The sequence below is a fragment of the Primulina eburnea genome, chromosome 17 (genome assembly GCF_022965805.1).
Source record: "Primulina eburnea isolate SZY01 chromosome 17, ASM2296580v1, whole genome shotgun sequence".
Taxonomy (NCBI): domain Eukaryota; kingdom Viridiplantae; phylum Streptophyta; class Magnoliopsida; order Lamiales; family Gesneriaceae; genus Primulina; species Primulina eburnea.
In genome coordinates, this window is record NC_133117.1 from 3,031,034 (window position 1) to 3,048,630 (window position 17,597).

The window sequence follows — 17,597 nt, forward strand, 5'->3', positions numbered from 1 at the left end:
CATCGACTAGATTTTGAGACGATAAAAGAAATTGAGTTGAGATGTCATGAGGTCCACTTTCGTTGTTTTGAAATGCATCGTTCGCATCAATTTGATTATGCTCAGTATTTGGCTCAACATCAGTGACATAAGCTCGCCTACGTAGAGTACTCACATGCATCCAATCTGATTCTGCTCTCTTCGTTGTTGGATAAGTCAAATACACAACTTGCGAGGCTTGCGTAGGAAACACAAATGGTTCGTAGTATCCAAAACTCTTTTTTCGATTGACATCAACAATTTTGTACTTTTTATTAGGAAACACAAATGGTTTGTAATTTCGTCTAAATATGGTTTGTTCTGACATTTTTTTCGATTGTAAGGACAACGGATATATCTATTTAATAAACACTCAGGATGACTAAGTACAAATGTTACAAACGACTCTAAACGCGACAATTTATAGACAGTTTGCTAACACCCTAAACCCTAAACCCTAAACCCCAAAACCGTTGCCATCAGCGACGGTTTGATAAAACCGTCGCTTATATTAATCGGCGACGGTTTATTCATAACAGTCGCTATTATAGCGACGGTTTGATGTAAACCGTCGCTGTAATAGCGACGGGTTTTAATAAACCGTCGCTTAATTTAATATGCAACGGTTTTAATGCAGACCGTCGCTATATAGCGACAGTTTAGTAAAAACCATCGTTGATATTTCCGTTTTTTCGAACTCGAGCTCACGAACCTATTATCGAACATGTTCACGAGCTAACGAGCCGAACATCATTAATCTCAAGCTCGGCTCAACAAAATTGTCGAGCCCAAAATAAGGCTCGGGCTCGGCTTTCACACACACACACACACACACACAGATATATATATATATATATATATATATATATATATATATATATTTACATATACGTTCAAAATGTTTGATTTGATTCTAACATCTATATTTCTCAAAAATAGAGGTTTTTGAGTTGTTTTGATAACGAAGTGTATAAAAAATAAGTAGAGGCTGAAGAATTTTTCATACATTTAAACCATATTTATCATATTTTTACTTTGTTGGATATTGGCAGTGTTGTTAAAACTGAAAAACAAGCTATAGCTAGGATGAATCTTGCTATCATAATATTAAGAAAGTCTAGACATGATAAAAACATGATAATTTACAGATATTCTATGAATTTTTTTAGATATTACATACTTAGAAAGTACAAAACGCTTAGTTATGTTCACAATATAACAAGCTTATTTTAATATCCGTTTCCGACCGTTGAATTGTACCTGAGGAAAATAAATCCGATAACAAGGTGAGTTAACTCCTAGTGTATTTATCGGTTTAGATACCGTAGAAATTTAACTGATTTTAAACAAAAGTATTGAGAAAATGTAAGCATATGATCTTAACCTATAGAGAACTAAATAACTTGTGAGAACAAACCGTTTAGAATTTATCATATTTATTTGGTCAAACAGTAAATACAAACTATTGAAGGTCGCCACTCATAAACGTTAATAAATTTGGATAAGCCACATTATCTATTGGCTATTATTAAGCATATCCACAAGTCAAAGGTCATGTATAGCATCTACTGATCAAAACCGGAAACCACGTACATACATCAGACATTGTCAAGTTTATCAGTAACATGTCAAATGATACTGATACACATCTTCAAATGGTTAACAGTAGCTATGTCATGAACAAAAAAATATGGTTCATCAATAACAATAATAAAGGCTATTTATGTATTTTAACGTAACGAAAGTAAAGCGTCGTAGAGAATAAAATAAAATCAAGTTTCATGAACGTTGGTTTTGTAGAACTTAATCCAGAGTTTCTAGTAGGTCGATATAGATGTTTTGTAATTGTCGTTTTCAAGATAAATGTTTTAGTATTTGTTTAATGTACATACTGGATTTGGAGGATAATGTTGATATCTAGATCTGTTTCGATATCGGCTGCATAATCTAGCAGAAGAGAAAGCTTTGATTCCATATTAAGTGCTCTGTGCAAGATAATGGCCCAAACTGGGTTCGAGTAAAATATTTTTATTAGGTTCTCTACTTCTTTTTGAAATAGACTGTTGTAGTAACATTGGCGGCAGTCGATACATTCACAATAAGGGCTGTTTTCCATTGGACTTGGTTTAGAAGCAGTACTGTAGATATTGAAGGAGAAGTATTGAAATTTTCATATACCTACTTATAAAATAGAAGAAGGTAGATGAATTTATATATCTTATATGAAGTATGCTGCGATTGTTTTTGGCTACCTCAGTACAAGTAGATTAGTCATTTCTAATTATTGACAAGTGTTAGAGCATAATTTAATGTTTTAAAATAGAAAGCTTAGTAATCAAGTCATTCATTCTATTTTTGTCACGTGTAATGTCGTAGAAAAGTTTGAGAGTGGATGTTTATTTTAAGTGCTAATGGATGAGTATTGGCATGATTGCATGAACAACAAGAAGGAACTAATTTATAACCAAGTTGTGACGGAATTTGTAATTAACAAGGTTTTGAAGATAAGAATGTTGATGCTAGCTAGGTTATAGGCTATGTGGTTGTCATGGTAATAGATATCCTACACAGAAGGTGTTTTTTAAGGAGGTGTGCTGATGAATATGATAGAGTGATTCAATGATTTCGATCTTCTAAGCAAGGGTATGCATGAGTTTGGATTTGGAAAAATATTAACAAAGTTAATAGTTAGTTAACAAAATAATTGTTCGACGCTCAATAATTTATTTCGAAAGTGGGCGGGTGCTGCTCATTTTGAATGCGCCGGTGCATGTCTCTCTCTGTAAGTTTGTGTGGTTGTGAGATGCGCATATGCGCGTAGTAAGAGTGCTGATGCGCGCATGGTTCTGCTCTTTGTGCCGAAAAGATGCGCGCTAGTGTGTCGACATAATGTGCAGCGGCGCCTATGTCTCTGTATTTTGTTATCTCTCGTGACATGCTGGTGCATGGACGTAGCGCGTAACAGCGCAAGGCTCTGTTTTTTTGGTGGAGCGCGCGCGGCTGCATGTGTTTGTCTTGCATGGGCGCATATGCATATATTTATTTAAAGTTAGTTTTATATGATTAGTTTACACTTTACAAAGAGAGAAAATATAAGCTGTAAGCTATATTCTCCAAACCGGACCGGACCGGACCGGCCGGTCGGACCGGTTCAACCGCGAACCGGCCTCCAGACCGGTCCGGAGATAAGTAAAAACTCGGAAAACAGGTTTAACCGGAAAAAACCGGTTAAAACCCGGTTAAACCGGAAAAACCGGAAACCGGCCGGTCTTGATGTTTGCTACTTTTTGTATAATTAAACTTGATGTTTTCTTGGGCACTTAAACTTGGTCATCACTATTTGGTTATATGTTAGGTGTAATTTGGATTTTTGAATTTGCAAAGTGATATTTATTTGGATATTTGTTATAATTTTCATCTTAAAAATTAAGTAAAAACTATAAAAACATAAATAATCAATATTTTACTATTTTATTTATTATATAAAATAAATAAAATATTAATTTTATTGATCCGGTTCGAGCGTCCGATCGAACCGGTTGAACCATTTTTTAAGGTTTGACCGGTTCGATTAACGGTCCGGTCATAAAAACACTGGCTGTAAGTTCTGTGGATAAAAAATAAGTCTTCACTATTACATTCTTTCAGTCGGATATATTAATATATGTATGCAATCGTTTGCAGAATATTACTGTTTTCGTGGTAGTTATATATGTTTTTTTCGATTGTCCTAAACAGGGGCGAAACGTATGAGGGAGCTAGCCTGGGCTAGAAGGCAAAAAATTATAGTCTAGTAGGGTCTTGTTAATAAACTAGCATGAAAATAAGAGAATGAATAAATTAATTAATTAGACTAGGCACATAAAAATATGAAAAATAAAAAATAATAATATTTTTTCTATCACACCGACAATTTCCTATTCATGAAAAATATGCACTATATTTTGAATAAATTAAATCTATATATATATAAAAGCAAAGTTTTTACTAAAAATAGTAATTTCCCGCCAAAATGTCATTTCTAAAAAAAGAAATATATATTATGAATATTAAAATGTGTGAACTGCAATAAATGACCATTTCAATTATTGTTTGCATTGATTATATCAATTCATTTAATTCAATTTTGAATTTAATTAATTTTTATATTAATTCAAATGTAATTTATGTATTATATGTTTTTTTATTTTTTATTTAAATTGAAACTAATTCCTATTGAAAACATAAACTACATTAAAATTTTTGCATTGATTATATCAATCAATTTAATTTGTCATATGATTTTGTGTTACTATGATATATTTAATTTTTATTACAAACTGTATAAATAAATTTCAAATACAAATGATTGCAATGCTCAGCATCACTCATATATATATATATATATATATATATATATATATATATATATATATATATGTGTGTGTGTGTGTGTGTGTGTGTGTGTGTGTACTGCAATAAATGATTACTTCAATCATTGTTTGCATTGATTATATCGATTCATTTAATTCAATTTTGAATTTAAGTAATTTTTATATTAATTTAAAAGTAATTTATGTATTATATTTTTTTTTACTCAAATTAAAACTAAACTCTATTGAAAACATAAACTATATTAAAATTTTGTATTGATTATATCAATCAATTCAATTAAAAATGTGTAAATAAATTTAAAATACAAATTATTGCAATGTTCAGTATCACTCATGAGTTAAATCATTCAAAAATAAATTTTTCTACCCAAATTACTTACTTAAAAAGAAATACAATATTTAATTAGTTTATTTAATTCCTCTAAAAATAAATTTGGTTGAGTGTTAAAAGTTATCACTAAAGTTTTCCAATGAACATTAATTTACCATTTATTAATCATAAATTTTTTTATCTCAAATACATATTGTTTCGAAATTACCTTAATTTGAAAGAATTAATGCATTGTAGTTTTCTTCCAAACCATATGTATATTGTATATATCTTGAATTGTCTTCTTAAAAATTCAAATAAGAGAGCACAAAAAAATTAAAAAAGAGAGATTCAAAGAGTTTCAAATGGACATTAAATTACTCTCAACAAACATGTATATTACCCCCAATAATCAGAAATATTTGACACCCAATGCATGCAATTCGAGATTTCCATATTTTGAAAGAGTTAATGTATCATATATTTCTGTCAAAGGCATCCAATATATAAATTTTGTACCTTGGGATGTCTTATTTGAATTTAAAATTATGAATAATGCAATATTGCATACTATTTTAGAAACTAATTTTATTTTATTTATCTTACTAAATTTATCTACTCCAAAATTGCATTCTGAAATGACCTCTCTTTTTAGCACCATATATGAGTTGAATCCTTCCAAGATATCATGTTCGTTTAAGTTTAGATTTGTTCGTTGTTATGAACTACCTACATATGGAAACAACGAGAACAACAAGATACTTTAAAGTCTATCTTTCATTATCGAGAAGTAAAAAATATTATTCATCTATTTATACAAAATTTTAATTATTACGTATTATTAATGTGATAATTTTCTTCTATATTACAAAGTTCACGGATACATGATAGTATAAAATTTCCCGTAATGGAAGTGATTAAACCAATTCTAAAAAAAGTAAACATCTTATTAGACGACACCTTATAAAATTTATTGACATTGTTTTGGAATACACGTAATAAATGTTAATTAAATAACTTTTCTGATTTATACATAATTTATTTATGCTCACATGTTTCATTTTTCTTTCGAAATAATAGGCTGTTGTGCATATTATGAATAGATTTTGTAAATTAAATCGCAACTCATTTTCATAAAGATATTGATGAAACAATTATTGTTATCATTCAAATGTGTAAAACATGTGACATGTCACAAAATTGTTTGTGAATGTGGATATTGACGAAATTTTTGAATTTTTTAAACAATATTTCTCATTAATTTTATTGAATGTGATTTAAAAATATTTTTTTAATCACATGTTAAAAAATAATAATATATAGTTTTTTGAAAATTATAGAATTAAATATGTATTAAGGTTGTGGCCGACATCAATACATTAAACACGATAAGCATTATGTCATTGTCTTAGGCTAACACAATCTAAAATTTTGAGATATGATAGTGATTATTAGCCAAAAAAATTAATCTACATGCATTGTATTTAAGAAAGTTTTTTAAAATCAGCAAAAAATAGCTTTTTTATATTTTATAATGATATTATTTTTTCAATTTAAATATATATTCATTTTCACTAATGTTTAATAATATCATCCCGTGCATCGCACGGGTTAAATACTAGTAGGGATAAAACAGAAAGTTTGTATGTAATTTTTTTTTCCAATGATTTTCTTAATCTGTATGGAAAAATAAATAAATCTATATATTTGAACCGAAAGGAATACTTTTAAAAAACTTGAATAAATGGAGAAAAAAAGAGAGATGAAAATATGAATGTCAGCTTCATAGAAATGTAGAATCAGTAGCACAAGCTTTTTTTAAAAAAATTATAGTTAAAAAAAAATTTTAAGTACAGCTGAAAGAGAAACATAAATTATTAATAAGAAAAAATGAGAGTTGAATGTGTGAGGTTGCATCCAGTAATCCTCATCTATTCTCACATAAGAGGTCTACGCGTAAGAATAAATGTGGATTGTTGGATATATATTTGATTATACGCGTAAGAATAAATGTGGATTGTTGGATATATATTTGTTGTAACATCGTAAGAGTAGCTTGAACTAAACCTACTACGTCCATCTATAGATATAGACTTATAAGTTATAATCACAATATATATAACTTTTTTTTTTGAAAAAAAAAAGAACAAATGGGATGCATGCATGGAAACATAATTAATCCTCGTCAGATACATGGAAAATGTTCCCAAATAAATGCAGAATAATAATTGGAAGCACATTTTTTGTTGGTCGCATCTCCGAATTTAAAGCCATTGACTCTCCTATTCTCAAGTATCTGACTACTAATTAATTCTATCATATAAAATAAAAGGTGACAATTAATTGATCTGTTTTTACCATTTAAAATTGTTTATAACCACCATTTTCTTCCTTTGGATTAGTTCGTCTGAACATATCCTTTATCTTCTATTCTAATTCTCTTTTCTTGCTTCTGTATATATATATATACAAGTATTTTTATAAATAATTTTGTTGTGAATATATGTATATATATAGGCAGCGGAAATATCTTGGTAAATTATTGTAATATCGATCGTGTTTATGTGGGATAACTCCAAGATTTACCAGTCATTGGCCATGCGCTGTATATTTCTTTAACCCTTCATCGATCGACAATATCAGGTTCTTTTGTTAAGATTTTTGATAATTTAATTTTCAATGCAATAATTCATTGTTATTATGTATCTTTTGTTTCTGGAATTGATTTAGTTTTTCTTCTTGATTCCCATAATTTGCATTTGATTGATTCGTTTGGAATCACGGATTCTAATATTTCTTAGTAATTTGGATTTGCGATTGACCTAGCGAGTGTTTGCAACATCTAAAAAAAGTAATGTTGCAAACACTCTCTTCCGCCCTCCGCTCTCCTCTTCTTTTTAGATCAAATACTTCCTATTCAAACGCAGGCTTGTTGAAGTAGTTAAACATCTTGCTATATGTTGAACAGATTGTGATACTATCTGGGGTATTTCTGTGAGTCCTCATAATGGGATTATGCCAGAAAGATTTTTATTCAAACATTAATTGGTCGTGTATTAGCCGATGATATATGTATGAGAACACGATGTATTGCTACTATAAATCAAGACATTGTGATTGGTTCATATTACATAAAGACAATGTTTTCATAATCGGACTGGTGATCAAACTGATCTACATTAAAAAAACAATTCAAACAGTCGGACCGGCTCAATCGGGCGGTACCAAAAAGCTGTTATATTATATAAAATAATAATATCATATAATAAATCATATATTTTAAATTCTAAAAATCTTAAATGTGTAAATAAATAATAAAATTATATATTTTTATCCACGTTTAAGATCTAAACAACAAACATATAATTACATATAATTATATCTATATTTTAAAACAAAAAATAATGTCTAATAATACTAAAACAATATTTTTAATAATAAGTTCAAAATTCAAAAAATCATATATATATATATATATATATATATATATATATATATTTGAAGAATAAAAATAATTATTTTAAGGAACACAAGAAATAATAATTTTTATGTACATATTTATTTTAGTTTACGTTGAGATTTACTTTTTCGGGAATATGAGTTGAAAAAATAACAAAATATTTCTGTTGAAATATGGACATAAAAAGATAAAAGGGGTGAATGAGCATAGCACAATTAGATATGGCATAAACTAAGAATAATTGAAGAAGAATAAAAAATAAGATAAGGAGTCTTATTAATTTATCTGGTAAACTATTTGGAGCTCATGTAACCCATGCCAGATTAATCATCTTTTGGTCCAGGGTAATGAACCTATTTGAAAAGGCTCATTTTGTTTCGAATAATTCGTCCAACCCGAGAATAGCTATGATGTCTTGAAGTTTTTTATAACATTGTAAAGACGTCCGAGGAATCTTAGGGCAATGCCCTAAAATAAGAGTAGCATCTAATAAACCTCTTGTTAGTACGAGGAATCCAATCCTATATTAGCAGCAATTATATTTAATTTATTTTTGAGAAAATACATTTTTTGATCTATCGACTTGTCCAATTTTGAGTTTTGATTTATTAAAAAAAAATTATATTTAGTTTTGATCTTCTTACTTTTGCTTTCGGCTATTTTGACTCAATTTCTAATGTAACATCAGAAAAATAAAAAAATTCGATGTTATATCAGAATTTTTTGATGTCATGTCAGCACTATTTCAGCACTGCGGTGAAATATGATGTAAACCCAAAGAAATCAAAGTCTGTCCAATAGAACCAAACTTTGAAGGCAAAAACTTGCGTGAGACGGTCTCACGAGTCATATTTGTGAGACGGATTTCTTATTTGTGTTATCCATAAAAAATATTATTATTTATGCTTAGGGTGTGTTTGGTTGGGTGGATTAAATAAGGATAGATTAATAGTCAAATATTTATCGTTACGATTTTAAGATGTTTTAATAATCATTTTGACCCGGTTTAAGATCCAATTTCATTAATCAAATAGTTATCCATAAAATTGAATCTTAAACCGGGTCAAAATAATTATTAAAACAACTTAAAATTTTAACGATAAATATTTGACTATTAATCTATCATTATTTAATCCACTCAACCAAACACACCTAAGAGTATTACTTTTATATGAGTAGAGTTGACCGGTCTCACATGAGACCCACTCAACTTTAAAAACTTGGTGGACCAAAATTCAAAATAAGAAAATTTCATGTACCAAAAAAAATATTTCTCTCCTTACTTTGGATAACTACGAATCCAATTCAATTAAAAAAAAAAGTGTGATATGAAATCCAAGTTTCAAAGTTTCTCTAAAATCAAAAAAACTCAACCTCATACATCATTCATTAATTGTGATATACTTCAATCTAAAAATTCCAATCAAATACAATCCCATTTTCACATACCTTTACCAATTATGCCACATCGTATATTTACCATGCTTTCTTATCCATGATTTGCATGAATGTCAAATTATCACAAAATATGATTATCCGTCGAGAAATCTCTCCTATTTTAAGAATTTTACATAAAATATCCCACTACTTCACACACAATAGAATTCAGCTAGTACACGAATTCTTCAATTTTAGATAATTATAATATGAATTGTAGCTAGATTTTATTGGGATTCTTGTTTTCAAAAACTATATGTACAAGATATATATTTTTCTCCTCTTTCAAAAAATCCAGTTTCAAAGAGATCGGTAGTGTGCAGGCATGGCAGGGATTAGTGGTGGATCGTGTGATAATCCTCGTCGAGTGAACTTTGATGCCCCTCGAAGCTTCGGGACGGTGCTCAAATCAAAGCTAAAGGAAACCTTTATCCCCGACGACCCTTTTCGCCAATTCAAGAACGAGCCATTGAAGAGACGAACAATCAAGAAAATCCAATATTTCGTTCCCATTTTCGAATGGCTCCCCAAGTACAACTTTGGCTTGTTCAAGTACGATCTTCTCGCCGGTATCACCATCGCTAGCTTAGCGATCCCGCAAGGAATAAGCTACGCCAATCTCGCCAAACTTCCTCCTGTTATTGGATTGTGTAAGTCTTCATGATCACATTGTCATCTTTCTTGAAATTTATTTATGTAAATGTACTTATCCAGAAATCGATTTTAGATAGCTTTATTCCAACCAATTTTTTTTAAAATTAAAGTATCTTGGGGACTAAACATGTCTAAAATCCATAAATCGAGGGATATTTTTAATGTATTGGAAATAAGAACTACGAAAACGATTTTGGAATTATTAAGGATGAAAGAATTATTAACCCAAAACTTTCAAACTCGTGTCGTTTCTACTATAAAAAAAGAGTCCCAAAATAAAAGACATTTTCAGTTTTTAATAAATTATCCGGTTTTTAATAAATTATCCGTCAAACAAAAAAGTCCCAAAATATTTAAATGATGAAATTTTGAAACTTTTACGTATAAAATGGATAAAACTTACGATATTTAATTATACATGGAATTTATGTGATTATCGATTGTAAGATAATATTATCCCGGCAATCAAAATTTTCCATTAATTGACTTATATTAGGTAGTGAAAGAAACCAGGATTAATTGTGGTTCATTCCATCCTAAATAAAGGGGCACTATCCACATGATAGAATCAAGGGTCCAAATTTAGCCACACATACACGAGGTCCACTAATTTTTTTTAAAATCAGATATGTGTGTGAATCTTGTCCTTTGGAGGCAGTGCCCCCTTAAGTAGCATGAACTTAACCATTAATTGTCGGATATTAGTTATTAACAAGAGTTTCAGAATAGAAAAAGATTAAAGAACTAATTAAAATATTCTGATTTACAAAGATTAAAATAAATTTATGCTTAAATATTTTATGATCCGATCAATCCTTATTACATATTTGCTCAGTTAAATTTAAATATATGGCCTGATTTATTTTCTAAATTAATATGCATGTGATTGCATGCATGGCTTGAATAATTGTTGCTGATCATGCATGTACAGATTCGAGTTTCGTTCCGCCTCTTATCTATGCAGTATTCGGGAGCTCGAAGCATCTAGCAGTCGGAACAGTGGCGGCATGTTCATTGCTTATCGCCGAGACCATCGGAGAAAAAGTATCACCTGCCGATAACATACAATTGTACACAAGTTTAGTGTTCACGGCTACGCTTTTCTCTGGACTGTTTCAGACAGTTCTGGGCTTGTTAAGGTAACAACAATTAAGTCGGAATATATAAAATTTAGGAAAAAAATGCAAATATTATTCTTGTAAAGTTGTGGGATGACACCTATGCGACGTCTACATGACTCCGACATGATATTGATGTATGCAATGCACATCACCACTTTGATGGAATAACGAAAATTTTCGAATGGAAAAATACGTAACTAAAACCCTACAAATAAACAAATATATATATGATCAAAATTGCGGTTTTTCCTAAAATTTAAGAGGTACCCTAACTGGCCGCTGGTACCTATCCACCCGTTTGAGTGGTGAGTAACTCGATTTATCTTGAAAAATATCGATGCAGACTGGGTATATTGGTGGATTTTCTATCGCATTCAACAATTCTTGGGTTCATGGGAGGGACAGCCCTACTCATAATCTTCCAGCAGATGAAGGGAATGCTTGGATTGAAGCACTTTACCACAAAAACTGGCTTAGTCTCTGTTGTTGAATCCATCTTCCACAACAGAAAAGAGGTTTGTTTATCCTTAATTTAGTCTAATTCACACCGAGTTCAAAATTTCAACCGGATATGTATCATGTTTGGTGTGATATCAGTAATATCTTATGTCATGTCAACACTACGACGAAAATTGGACGAAATTAAATCTCAAAGAAATCAACTTAATGTGTTGACATCAAATCTTTTTTTTTTACAGTGGAAGTTGGAGTGCCTGATTATTGGTGTGATTTTCCTCGTTTGTCTCCAAATCACCAGATATGTGGTAGGTCTACGAAAAAAATTATATAATAACTTAAATTAATTTAAATTTTTGAACTCGAATTTAAATATTATTTTATTGAAAAAATTCATTATTATTTCTTTTAGAGGTCGTAATCAACCTTCACGCATAATTTGTGATTCTTGCAGAAGCAGAAGAAACCAAAGTTATTTTGGGTGTCAGCCATAGGTCCGATGACAGTAGTGGTCATCGGTTGCCTTTACACCTACTTTTCTCATGCGGAAAAACGTGGCATCCCAACTGTGAGTTGTCTGTTTAATTATCTTCTTTTTTCTCCAATAATTAAAAATAAATTTTGTTATAATTAAATCTCGAAATCAAGATTATAGATCCTCTCAGTTTAGTTATTTATTTCTCATGCACTGCAATAATCCCCAAATTTAAGAAATTAAAATGGCTTAATAAAATCATCGAAGTTACTAAATATGGAGACCAAATTTTTCGTGGAATTGGTTTATCCTCTACATAATTAATTCAGTTAGTGGTTGAAGTTGAAATTACTAATTGAAATAAGGCAAAAACTTGTGTGAGACGGTCTCACTGGTCATATTTGTGAGACGGATCTTTTATTTGGGTCATCCATGAAAAAGTATTACTTTTTATGCTAAGAGTATTACTTTTTATTGTGAATATGGGTAGGGTTGACCCGTCTCACGGATTAAGATCCGTGAGACGGTCTCACATGAGACTAACTCTTGAAATAAAAGCAAATATATGTCCTAAAAATATTTGTTTATCGGTATATTTTTTTTTTTGAGTTGGGAGATAGATTTAATTATAATTGAGTCTCGAATTCGATATCTCGTCTCAAATTTACGATATTGGTATTGGATGAGCTGCATGTTAACGACGATATTTGTTCATTGAAATATAACTAAGTATGTGTCTTAATTTTTTTAATTTATTTATTTTGCTTTATTGAAATAAAAATAAATATGAGTCTTAACAATATTTGTTTATTGATTTTTTTTTAATTGGAGGAGAAATTATTATAATTGAGTCTCGAATTCAAGATCTCGTCTCAAATTTGCGATCTTGATACCAGATGAAATACTAGTTATCGACAATATTTGTTTATTGAATAAAAGTAAACGTGTCTTAATAATATTGTATAGACATAAAAGTACATATGTGTAATATTAGTTTATTGATTTTTTCGTTGGGAGGAGAGATTGTTATAAATGAGTCTCGAATATGAGCTATTTTCTTAAATTTGAGATCTTGGTATCAAATGAGTTACATTTCATGGTCAATATATGTTTAATGATTTAATGATTATTAACATGTGAAGGTGGGTCATCTAAAAAGAGGAGTAAATGAAATTTCCGTTCAACGTTTGATCTTTAGCTCCGAGTATGTAATGGCGCCTCTCAAAGCTGGAATTATCACTGGTATGATAGCACTCGCGGTGAGTACAATATCGCCATTAGTTACACTTCATATTTAATTTTTCTATTTGTTTCCGTGGACGACTAGACACACATGTTGCGTGTATCATAAATATGAAATAATAATTTTAAAATATGTAATTAATCGATGAATTTTAGTCGTAAAATTTGGTGGATAAGTTCGATAATTCTTTGAAGATATAAAATGTGGAAATCTGAAATAAGAGATTCTAATCTTTAGGAGAAAATGTGTAGATAATTTTAAATTTGGCAAATTAAAAGGGTATTTTTGTTATATCAAAATTACACGATGACACCAAATAATAATTGTGTGTTAATTTGTTCATGCTTATACTAGTATGTTATAAGATGGAAGATATTGTATTTTTATTAATTTTAAACTATTTTGTTAAAGTTCTTGGCTATTTAACGATCGTATGAAATGTGTTTTAAGGAATTTATTTCCTAGAAAAAAATTCATGAAATTCAATTAATAAGCATAAATTTACCCTACAAAATTATCTTCTCAACCAAATTATTAATCCCCGTTTCACCTTGTGCACAAAAGCATTCATTTTAAAAGGTCAAAAACTCAAATATTTTTTAAACATGTAAAAAAAAAAATTTCTTCTGCAAATCAACAATATAAACTATGAAAGTTTTGACAGGAAGGGATAGCCATTGGCAGAAGTTTCGCGATCGCGAAGAACGAACAAATCGACGGTAACAAGGAGATGATAGCTTACGGATTGATGAACATCATCGGATCATGCACCTCGTGCTACTTAACGACGGGTATATGCATTAACATTAACAAACGCTTTTTAAGATGTCTCAAATCGATTAGATAGAGTTCTTAAGAGTTGTATATATGAACTTAAACAACACTCTTCCAATGAGATAACTTATGGGGTTGAGTTAGGTCCAAGTTTCACTATTAACATTGTATCAGATCTCAGACTTATCGTTATGTGTTGGACTGCCCATAGTTGGACCACTGTTATGTCTCGACGCTCCAGTTGTTCATTCTTAGATGTGAAGGGTTTGTTAAGATGTCCCACATCGGTTGGACAAAGTTCCTGCGAGTTCCATATATGGACTTGGATGATTCTCCCCTCTTTGAACTAGTTTTTCGATTTGAGTTAGGTCTAAATCTCAATCTTAACAAACACTTCAACTGTGCTTAATATCATAAGATAATGACAGATTATATATTAATGTGACATGGAACATTTTTGCAGGTCCATTTTCAAAAACAGCAGTGAATTTCAATGCTGGATGCAAGACACAAATGGCCAATGTAGTACAATCTGTTTGTATGCTATTAGTCCTCCTATTGTTGGCCCCTTTATTTAGCTACACTCCTCAGCTTGCTCTCTCAGCCATTATTATCTCAGCAATGCTTGGCCTCATTGAGTATGAAAAATACTATCACCTCTATAAGACGGATAAATTCGATTTTGTTATATGCATGTCCGCGTTCCTCGGCGTTCCCTTCATAAGCATGGACATGGGACTCGTCATATCGGTAAATCGAGTTTGATATATTTTAAAAAAACTCGTATAATATAGGGAATGTGATGTTTTGGTTGGATCATAGGTTGGATTGTCCCTGGTCAGAGCGTTATTGTATATAGCAAGGCCTACGACATGTAAGCTGGTGAACATACCGGATTCGAATTTGTATCGAGATATCGAGCAGTATCCGCATGGGAGTACAATTCCAGGGGTTCTGGCTCTGCAGATTGGGTCACCTTTATATTTTGCGAATGCCAACTATATGAAAGAAAGGTATTTTTGATAATGCGTTTATATGTGGTCTTTTTTTGGTATTGATGTAATTTTCTGTGTGCATCTGCAGAATCATGAGATGGGTTCGAGATGAATTCGACTTGACAAAATCTTCACAAAATGACATTGAATACATCCTACTCGACTTTGGAGGTTAGTACATACCGCGAATCAAAACCTTTCTTCTATATATGTGTGTGCGGGCACGCACGCGCACGCGCACGCTAGCTATATACTCTTTACAATGAATTCAACTACGAATAATTTTGTATTTGTTCCCACTTTTTGATTATATCATAATATAACTCTAAAATATAGTTACCCGAGTTGATTTTACATCCTAAGTAGTTCTGTTAGATCTGACCTATATGGCTAGATCCTAGTTATACATACTAGCAGGAGGTAAGACTCCCCTGCTGGCTGCTGCTAGCATGGAAAAAGGTCTGGTAAACTCCTTAACACTCCTCGGACAACAGGATTGCATATACATTTCAGCCACTTGAGAATCCATACAGCAATATAAGTTGCTCCAACTTCGTGGTCGTCCAATAAACGTATGAACTAACCAAACGATCGCCGTTGCAGGTGTGACATCTATCGACCACACCGGAGTCGAAGCTCTGGTTGAAGTTCGCAAAAGCTTGGAGGTTAAAGGAATCAAGGTGGTTATTTTTAAAGATATATACAATCTAACTTCATTTGTTTTTTTCATTCAAAACAAATAAACTTACAATATTTCATTCATTTTGCAGATGATTTTAATAAATCCTAGACTTGATGTCATGGAAAAATTGACAGTCGCTCACTTCATCGACAAGATTGGCAAGGATTCTGTCTTCTTATCGATCGGCGACGCCATCGGGACCTTAAGATTTTCCCTTAAAACTTCCAAGGGAGTTAGCAACGAAAGTAATTTGGAGAATGTATAGCCTGCAAATGATGTATTATTTTACAAGGGAGACCACTCAACTAATATTGTATGAATTTTCTTTTTATACAAAATAACTTTAAATAAGTAATTTGATGGTATAGAGACCAAATTTTAACAATTAAAGTAAAATACTAAACTATAGATTGAACTTTTGAAAAGATGAATGAATTATTAAATGCAAAAGAAGAAAATAAAATAAGTAAGAAAATCAAAAAGCAGCATATTGACAATAATTATATAAATCAATGTATTTATTTTTCAATGAAATATTATATATTGGCGTGCAACTACTTCAATAATATTTATTTAAATGATTTTTTTATATCATGATATAATAAAAATAATTATCTTAATAACCCTATTATTATATTTAAATATTAAATGTATACTTAAGTGATTTATATAAATAATTTATAAAACATAAAAATTTTATGGATATTTATCGTTCATAAATAAGTATACATAAAAGTAATTATTTCATTCTAAAAAAAATTTATTTCAATAATTGTATCTCAATTCTCAATAATAATTAGAGCAATTATTGTATCTCAATTCTCAATAATAATATTGGAAATGATTATTTAAATATTCAGAAAATATCAATAATATATTTTAACTATTTACTAAACAATTAAACTAATTAAAGTAAAAAATTAAATATTTATAAAAAATAATTTCTGAAATATTTGATGTAAAAAAATAATAATAAAAACAAGAAATAACAATTTTGCAAGCGGAAGTGCTCCCAAAGTCTCAAACAAGATATTCGGCTCAAAATTTGTCATTTTACTCTCAAATTCGTTAATCTTCTCCGTATTCTGATCCGCCCATCTCTACAAATTCCCTTTTCTCCAGGTAAATGGGTATCCGATCGTACTGATTGGCGTCGGTATTTTTGTGTCACGCCCCGGGACGGGGATTGGTTGACACCGGTGTTGCTCTCAAATTTATATTCGAAAACAACAAGCCTCAGAAGTACAAAATTTCAGAAATCAGTCTTTTATTCATAATACGAAATAATTCCTTGTCTGATACAACTCAAAGATAAATGTTTTACAGCGGAAATGTAAAACAGACAAAACATTGATTCTACAGATGCAGCGGAAAATATAATTTAAAACTGATAATAACAGTCTTCTTCACCAGCCCCAGAACTGGATCTGCTCTTCTTCTTCTAACATTTCTTCAGTACTCTTATCTGAGATGGGTTTGGTGGGTGATTGATATGATTGTCACTCAGTAAGCAGGGGCAGGAATAACTCCCAGTTTTCGAAATCATTATCATACAAAAAACAGTAATTCGAAAATATACAGAATTCTTATTTCATAACG

At 30.6% G+C, this 17,597-nt stretch overlaps 2 protein-coding genes across 4 annotated transcripts in view; both read left to right on the plus strand.

Annotated features, from left to right (window-relative positions):
* Window positions 1-7,131: 7,131 nt before the first annotated feature.
* Window positions 7,132-16,374, plus strand: LOC140818791 (probable sulfate transporter 3.5). 3 transcript variants are annotated; one of them, XM_073178839.1, is made up of 13 exons: window positions 7,132-7,344; window positions 9,897-10,248; window positions 11,184-11,391; window positions 11,717-11,888; window positions 12,072-12,137; window positions 12,284-12,397; window positions 13,447-13,563; window positions 14,212-14,338; window positions 14,785-15,071; window positions 15,144-15,334; window positions 15,405-15,487; window positions 15,920-15,996; window positions 16,087-16,374. In XM_073178839.1, exons 2-13 carry the CDS (start codon window positions 9,924-9,926, stop codon window positions 16,261-16,263), a joined length of 1,944 nt encoding a protein of 647 aa, XP_073034940.1. In that variant the 5' UTR covers window positions 7,132-7,344; window positions 9,897-9,923; the 3' UTR covers window positions 16,264-16,374. The 3 variants fall into 3 exon arrangements, with proteins under 3 accessions (XP_073034940.1, XP_073034941.1, XP_073034942.1); XM_073178840.1 differs by having other exon boundaries at window positions 7,134-7,344; window positions 9,922-10,248; XM_073178841.1 differs by having other exon boundaries at window positions 7,167-7,344; window positions 9,915-10,248.
* Window positions 7,189-17,597, plus strand: part of LOC140818793 (probable sulfate transporter 3.5) — a 29,394-nt gene continuing 18,985 nt past the window's right edge. Inside the window, 1 exon segment of the mRNA XM_073178842.1 lies at window positions 7,189-7,344. The gene's annotated coding sequence lies outside the window, so the exon portion shown is untranslated.